Below are 8,568 nucleotides of genomic sequence, written 5' to 3' on the forward strand. Positions count from 1 at the left end.
CAAACTCAACACCTCAAACAAAATACACTCATCTTGAAACACAATATGAACTTTTACCATCTCAAATTATTATTACAATAAAGCCAGGGGGTATTAAAACAACCTAGGGCTACATCCTCCCCCATTTAAACGTCTGAATGTCCTCATTAGACTTATCAACCATACTTTTAAATACTAGAATTATGTGTATGACTACCAAAATGGATTTTAGGAGTAGTGTGGAAAAGTTACGTGTAGTGTTCCAATTAGTTTATGTATCAAAGCTAATTTGAATCACCATGCCTTTATAAGTTATAGTCACAGGTCTGTCTGTAGGCTCTCCAAGTCGGTCATAGCTGAGGCGTAGAACAGGTTTCACCTCTCTTCTAGCACGGAAGTCAAGGGAGGAATCAACACTCACAGCCGAGGTGCTAGGTACAGGGACGTCTCCCTCTCCTAGCTCTGTGTCCACCACAGAGTCTCGTAGTGAAGGTGAACATTCTCTCAATTGCTCTGTTGCTTCCTGAGATTCAACTATAGTGTCCTCCTCTGCAGGTAACTCATGAATACTGGAATCAGCACTAACAGCAGTGTCTTGTGAGACTACAACATCTCTTTGCTCAAATTCCAGACCTTGCGTCCCCAGGCAGTTATCAAGCGTCCACTGGGGCAAGTAATATCCTTCTTCTCCTTCAGACTCTGAATTCCAGTCCTCTGGACTGAGAGGCTCTGATCTTTGTGTCTGACTTTCACTGTCCTTACTTGCTTTCTGTGCCCGAGTCACTGGTTTACTCATTTGTGCTTTCCTCTCGGGTAGAGTGGACATCCTCACTAAGTAACCAATAGGCAGCAAGTGGTCTCTATGCATAGTCTTCACAATGCCTGTCCCCCTCTCTGGTTTTACACGATACACAGGGAGATTGGGTAACTGGGCCAGGACTACATAGGGGAGTGAATTCCATCTGTCCTGCAGCTTGTGTTTTCCGGTGATGCCAAGATTCCGAACCAGAACTCGATCACCTTTCTCCAGGATCTGATTTCTGACTCTCATATCATACAGTCTCTTATTTCGTTCATGGTTTTTGGAAGCTGCATCAACTGCTAGCTGGTAAGCTTTCCTTAGTTCTTCTCTCATGTTAGCCACATAGCGGTGATGCTGTAGACCATCAACATCCTCTGATCCAACACCAAAGCACAAGTCGACTGGAAGTCTGGCCTCTCTGCCATACATTAGAAAATAGGGCGAGTACCCTGTGGCGTCATTTCTTGTGCTGTTATAAGCATGCACTAGCAAGCTTACATGTTGGCTCCATTTTGACTTCTTGGCTGGATCAAGGGTCCCTAGCATGGACAATAAAGTTCGATTGAATCTTTCAGGCTGAGGGTCACCCTGAGGATGATATGGCGAGGTTCTTGATTTGCGGATGCCAAGCATAGTTAAGAGCTCTTTTATGACCTTACTCTCGAAATCCCGACCTTGATCGGAGTGGATGCGAGCTGGCAGTCCATAGTGTACAAAGAACTTTTCAACAAGGACTTTTGCTACAGTTAGAGCTTTCTGATCTTTTGTAGGAAATGCCTGAGCATACCTAGTGTAATGATCAGTGACGACCAGCACATTTGCTATGCCCTTGGAATCAGGCTCGATGGCAAGAAAGTCCATACAGAGCAAATCTAAAGGACCAGTACTTGTAATTCGCTGTAAAGGGGCAGCTCTTTTTGGGATTGACTTCCTTGCTACACACCTTCCACAGTTCTGGATGTACATGGCAATGTCCGAGGCCATTTTAGGCCAATAAAAACGGTCCTTGATAAGCTCTGTGGTTCGCTCCATGCCGAGATGACCAATGTCATCATGCATGGCCCTAAAAACCATAGGTCGGTATTGCGCAGGCAAAACCAGCTGGCTCACATCTTTTCCTAATGATCTTTTAATGACTCTAAATAAGAGGCCACGCTTTAACTTGAGTTTAGCGCCTTCTCTTAACATCAGAGAAACATTGGAGTTTGAATGTTTTGAGGATAGAACATCTGTGCCCTTCTCGATTTGCACCTTTACCACACTAATGTCCGGGTCTGAGTTCTGCGCCGCTATCAGCTCTTTGATGGACAGCTGTTCAAGCGGACTTATTTCTATTTGAGTGAGGTAGGCATAGGTATCCGGAATGGCTTCAGGGGAAACACCCAGCTGGTCAACACATCTAATGGTGTGCTCGTATGTGTCACTCACATTAACCAGACGACAAAGAGCTTTGACTCCCGAGGGTGGGATATCTACCCATCCATCCTCGGTCTCCCGCTGATGTCTTGAGAGCAAGTCAGCATCAATATTTTCACGACCCGGCTTGTACTGAACACTGAAGTTATAAGTGGAGAGATCAGCTAGCCACCGGTATCCCACAGCATTAAGCCTGGCGGTTGTCAATACATAAGTGAGCGGATTATTATCTGTGCGTACTGTGAATTGGGCCCCATACAAGTAGTCATGAAACTTATTGACTATTGCCCATTTCAATGCTAGATATTCTAGCTGATGAATAGGATAGTTGCGCTCAGATGGGCTCAATTTGCGGCTGGCGAAGGCAACTGGGCGTAGCCCTTCCGGATATTCTTGGTTCAGCACTGCCCCAAGCCCGTTTAGACTTGCATCGACATGCAGAACGTAGGGCTTGGTTGGATCTGCAAAAGCCAGGACTGGTGCGTTTGTAAGTTTCTCAATGATTAGGTGGAAAGCATCATCACACTCAGAGTTCCAGCGTTCTTTGAACGGCTCAGAAACTCTGAAATAGTTTTTCTGGTTGATATCTTTCTTTTTTTGTTGCGTGGGGGGGTATCCTTTGGTTAGTTCTGTAAGTGGGCGGACTATTGCAGAGTAATTCTGAATGAACCGTCGATAGTATCCACAGAAACCCAGAAAGGACTGTAGGGACTTAAGGTCCGCTGGTTTTTTCCACTGGGTGACTGCGCATACTTTCTCAGGATCTGTCGCCACACCAGAGGCAGAGACTATGTGTCCTAAAAACTTAACCTGGGGTTGGCAAAGGAGGCACTTGTCAATGGAAAGCTTGAGACCAAATTCCTCCAACCGATCCAGGACCTTGAGGAGGCGTTCCTCATGCTCCTCCAGTGTTTTTCCAAACACTATGAGGTCATCAAGGTACACAAGAACCTGCATCAGGTTCATGTCCCCAACAGCTTTCTCCATTAACCTCTGGAAGGTTGCTGGAGCACCCGTGATACCTTGAGGCATTCTCTCAAACTGGAAAAAACCCAGGGGACAAAGGAAAGCTGTTTTTTCCTTGTCTTCTTCAGCCATTTCCACCTGGTAGTAACCGCTTCTCAAATCCAGCACAGAGAACCATTTGCTCCCTGTTAGACAGTCAAGCACATCATCTATACGCGGCATAGTGTACTGGTCTGGAATGGTTCGTGAATTCAACAGTCGATAGTCAATGCACATTCTCACCTTGCCATTCTTTTTTCGTACAATGACAATAGGAGATGCATACGGACTACGTGATTCTTGGATTATGCCGGCGGCCAGGAGTTCTTGTAGATGACATCGAACATCCTCAATGTCACCTGGCGCAATTCTGCGAGATCTCTCTCTGAATGGACGAGGATCTCTTAATCGAATGCTATGTGTGACACCTTTTGCTAGACCCACATCCCACTCCTCCAGCGAGAAGACATTAACTCTTTCCGCAAGCTTTGTGGCCAACCGAGTCTTATATGCTTCAGGGATGGGTGACTCTCCAAAACTGAAAAGCTTGGGGTCAATGGACTTTGTGTGAGTCGAGTTCTTCTTTAATTCAGTGACACTGTCCACAAGGTACACTTGAGCAAGCACCGTTCCAGAGGGGAGAGTTGTCTCTTTTTCAGTTTCATTCCTCAGCAGTAATGAGAAACCATTGACGTCCATGGCAGAAGGTGGCAGCACAACCGGCGGCACTAGCACACCGTTGGGAAGGCCTGTTGTTTCATCAGCCTCCACCATGAGAATACTCTTTCCCATAGGATGATACTGCTCCACTTTGCATGTGGCATAGTGCACACCCCCGGGTGGGATTGTGAGAGGCCCAGGTCCTTGCCACTTGACTTGACCAACAACGCCCGCTGAGGAGGTTAAAGATGATGGGGGCTTTTCTGTTGGGAGAGTGTTTATTCTCAGAGTGTGCACACAGCCTTGGTCAATTTCATCACAATGTTTTTGTAAGGCACGTAATTTCTTACAGTTGGTGCCAATAATGACAGGAACTGGATCGGGGCTCTGTGGATCTGGGCATATTAAAGCCAACACGGAGACCTTCTCTTCCACTCCCCTAGATTTAAGGGGGAGCTCCAGCTCAACTGCCACATAACCTTTGTAGGGGTAATTGTCATTACTCAAACCCCATATAGCGAGGTTTGTGAGTGGCTGGATGGGGACATGGGAGAGGAACTGGGAATACCAGCTCTCAAATATGATTGTGACTCTAGAGCCACTATCTAAGAGGACTCTGCTTGGTTGTCCCTCAATTTTCACTGTAGTCATCTGAGCTGGACCAACCAGCCCTTCTGGTAAGCCACTCAATTGAGAAGTGTCAACTGAACCTTTCCTGATTGAAACAACCTCCTTGGCTTCAGCTGAACCTTTCGGTGTCCCTTTTTCCTCCTTACTTTTACGAAGAGCACTGAGTAATTTCTGAATTACTTTGGAGTGGTTCTCAGGAGCCATGCAGCGTGTGGCAATGTGACCATCTCCTCCACATCTATAGCAAAAGTAGCTTTCTGAGTCTTTTGTTGCATTAGGTTTTTCTGCTCTGCTGGCTCTCCCATTTTTGTGTTTAGGATCAGCTGTCCCTGAACTGTGAGACACAGACAATACAGTCAACTGGTGTTGCAACTGTTGCACCTGCTGCCTTAACATCTGCACCTCTCCAGAGTCGGTTTTGGAGTCTGCAGCTTTCTTATTTGAGTGTGACTTTAACTCAGTGGATGCCTCTTGCTGCTTGTTCCTTAACCCACCAAGTTCAGCACGTAGCTCTTTGACTTCTGCTTTTAGGGTTTGGATGTCAGTAGCTTTGGGTGTCATTTCTTCACAGGTTTTTACCTGTCTTACTGTGGTGTTTAGCTTGCGTCGTGCAATCTCATATTCTTCCTCCTCACGAATCTCACTTAGTAGCTTTAAGAATGTGGGGGGTTTCTCTTTCCGTTCTCTCAGTCTCAGATTTAATAGCATTATATCTGATTCTGTAGTACCTCTGATGACTTGGTCAATGCGTGCGCGGTCTGCTCTCTGGGGAAGAAGACCTCCTTTTTGTACTACTTTTGTCAGTGAGCGTTCAAGCCTTCTCAGAAAGTCTGACAACTTTTCACTTGGCTGCTGATACATGCTCCTGAAAGCAAAGTACAAATCTTCACCAGACTCAGGTGTTCCAAAAGCACTTTCTAAAGCCTCAATACAGCATTCTGGACCAAAATCTGGGTCGTTTAGCCGAACAGCCTGAATTATTTCCAAAGCCGGTCCCTTTAAGCTCTCAACAATCCTCTTTCGTTTCTCCCTAGCTGAGCAGTCGCACTCCTCAATCATCAGGCGGGCTTGTTCAAGCCAGTGATCAAGACTCTCCTCACCAGCAGGTGTAGGAAGGTTACCAGAGAACATCCGAAGGCGTCGAAATGCATTGTTCTCATTTGTTGGTTTCATGGTCTTTCCAAGCAGGTCTCCTACAGCTCGGATGATAGATTCCGGTGAATTCTCATTTGGAGACTCTGGAGGTATCAAAGCATGAATATCCTTTAGATTTTTTCCCTGAGATGCCATTAGTTTGTTGAGTTTGTCTAGGAAATCATCATCAGGGCTCTCAGGTGCAGTAAAGAGAGTGACTTTCCATGAACCTCCATTTTCTGGTTTCAAATAGGGAGGTATGCTGTCGGGCTTTATATATTCACTGCATTCACAGAGCACTAGGCTGGTGCCTGTCTTCGTGTCACTTAGTTTGTCTTTCACTCTCACTCTTCCGAAAGCCTTCACCATTAGAGCAGCACCTTCAATAGCTGCTTTGTCAGCGTCATTAGGCACATCATGTAATACAAAAGCATGGTTTGAATCTAAACCTGCATCACTGCACCAGCTACTAAACTCAGATGCCAGCTGGGTATCAACAGGAGCGCTCATTGTCAATATTACTTATGTTTATTCTTTCTAGTCAGAAAAATACTACTTTAAAGGGCAAAAATTACAGGGAAATATCCCAGCGGTGCCTCCATTTTATGTAACCCTTTCTTTACCTTTACCATAGGCAGGGCCCTGTGTTCATTACTTTTATTTCCCCCTTGTGTTTTTTAATTAAGCCCTTTAAAATCAGTGACTCAAAATTAAACTCTTTTCCTTTTTACCTGGACTTCTTACCGTAAAGTATGAATTATAACTTCTAGATATCACAAACAACTTCTCTCACATTAGATACATTTATTAACTAAAACGAAAATAACGACCCTCTCAGAGGAGATACTTTCACAACTTTTAAATGAACTTTACTCTTTTAACAAATTTTATTTCAGTATAATGAAATATTTCCTGTGTTTTTAATTCAACCTATAACACACATATCTATGAAATGCCTTTTGTTTAACAGTGAAATATAATAGGTTAGACTAATGGGCCCACACACTCACACTCTCACACAAGCCGGCAAAAATGTCAAATAAAGACAATAACCCCACGTTGCAGGCCTGTAGGAACTCGGGATCGTAGAGGCCAAAACAGGTAGCCGCTTCACTCTAGCCGAGCAAAACCAATGGCGAATACTCACAGTTTATAGCAGAGTTCGAGTCACAGTGTCTGTAGCGTGGCGGGAAGTGAATGACGAGCAGAAACACTAGCCGAGTTGAAGCAGTAGCCGAGCTGAAAACTCGCAGGTTGCATGCTCCAGATCCACCAACCAGGCAGACCAAACCGTCTCGCTCCCTCCACTAGTGGTCCTTCGCTGACATGAAGAAAAATGTCCTTTCTCCCTCGGGAAACAGACACGGCCGCAGGTGGACTCCTAAAGCTCCTCCCGAAGACGAACTTTTGCAGCTAGCAGGAGAAAAACCTTTTTTCCTCCGGCGCTTCACATGAACAATTGTCTCTCAGTTTTAGACTCTATTTTCTATAGCCTCACTGTTACGACAACTCCAAAACTTATATTTTTACAACTCTTTTTACATCCCGCTTCTTCTTTTTCTGCCGCTACAGCTCTCCTCCTGCTCCTCGTCTCCTTTTTTTTTTTTCCCGCCCCTTTTCCAATTACAACACAGCAAAATCACATGACTTTACAAACAGCCAATCATATTTAAAATAAAATAAACAAGGTAAGTGGTGCTCTCTCCCCCACAAGGTAACACACAGAAACACATGTATTTGCTCTGCAACCTATCTATTTAAAGTGATACACTCATTCTTCATATCAAACTCAACACCTCAAACAAAATACACTCATCTTGAAACACAATATGAACTTTTACCATCTCAAATTATTATTACAATAAAGCCAGGGGGTATTAAAACAACCTAGGGCTACATCTGTATACACTCAGACATACGCAAATACATCTACATGGACACAGCTATGTACCAGCAGGGGGGAAAAGTTTGACTTCTACGTTCAAAGACAATTATTGGCGTAATTTACATTTTCATTATAGCCACCCACACTCACAGAAACAGTCAAATTTAACTGATAGTAGTTGATTTAAAACTTCATTTCATTTCTCTTATCAGACAATTATAAAATGCTAAACGTTCACTTAATTGTTCTAATTTTATGATCGTGAAGACAAAATCACCATACACAGAAATGAAAGAAGATTGCACAATGACTGCGACGGTATTTACATGTGAATGATCGCTGAAAGCAAGTTAGAAGACAGAATAGCTTTCTTTTCAATTTTTCACACAGAACACCGACTACCAAACTGCAGCTTTCAGTGTCTGCCACCAACTCAACAGAGCAGATACAGTTTCTGGCCATTTCTGATGAGCCTCTCCTAAAAAGGGAAAGTTTGTCGGAAAAATTCCTGAACACTATGGCCAATGGGGAAACCCGAACACAGTCACATGTCTTTCAGCTGAGCAGCGGCAGAAAAGCAGTCGCCTAATGCCAACTCAGACATTAGCTTGTCTTGTTGTTCAGCGACATTACAGTTTTCTCTGCACATCCTTCTCTTTTCTGTGAAAAGAGACACAAATGTTTCCTCACATATGCTTGTTGCTGTTATCCACACAGTAGCTTAAACCGAGTATCCGCTCAGTGAAAAGCACATCGTAGATTCACATTGTAAAAAACAGCACAGTGTTTTGGTGAAGGTTGTGTTGCTCTCATGTTATGTTGTGTTTTCCTCTGAAATCTAAAGCTAAAAAAAAAACAAAACAAAACAAAATCGCAAACACTCACAAAATCAGATATTCTTAAGTAAAGTACCTAAGAATTATATTTAGGTAAAATACTTGAATAAACATTCTTGCCACCTTTGGTGCCTTGTCAGGCATTTAAAGCCTCGTGTACAAGGCATGAAAAGGAAACACAGCCTGCAGGCAGGAACAACGGCTGAAAGGGAGCCAGATGT

The 8,568-nt window shown here is 44.0% G+C and overlaps 1 protein-coding gene across 1 annotated transcript; it reads right to left on the bottom strand.

Annotated features, from left to right (window-relative positions):
• Positions 1 to 250: 250 nt before the first annotated feature.
• On the bottom strand, positions 251 to 5,665 carry LOC115036194 (uncharacterized). The gene is made up of 3 exons (XM_029494328.1): positions 3,066 to 5,665; positions 1,725 to 1,844; positions 251 to 1,199 (listed from the first exon to the last, which is right to left on the bottom strand). The coding sequence occupies exons 1-3, from the start codon at positions 5,663 to 5,665 to the stop codon at positions 251 to 253; spliced, it is 3,669 nt and encodes a 1,222-aa protein (XP_029350188.1).
• Between the last annotated feature and the right edge of the window lie 2,903 nt (positions 5,666 to 8,568).

This window comes from Echeneis naucrates, chromosome 22 (genome assembly GCF_900963305.1).
Source record: "Echeneis naucrates chromosome 22, fEcheNa1.1, whole genome shotgun sequence".
Taxonomy (NCBI): Eukaryota; Metazoa; Chordata; class Actinopteri; order Carangiformes; family Echeneidae; genus Echeneis; species Echeneis naucrates.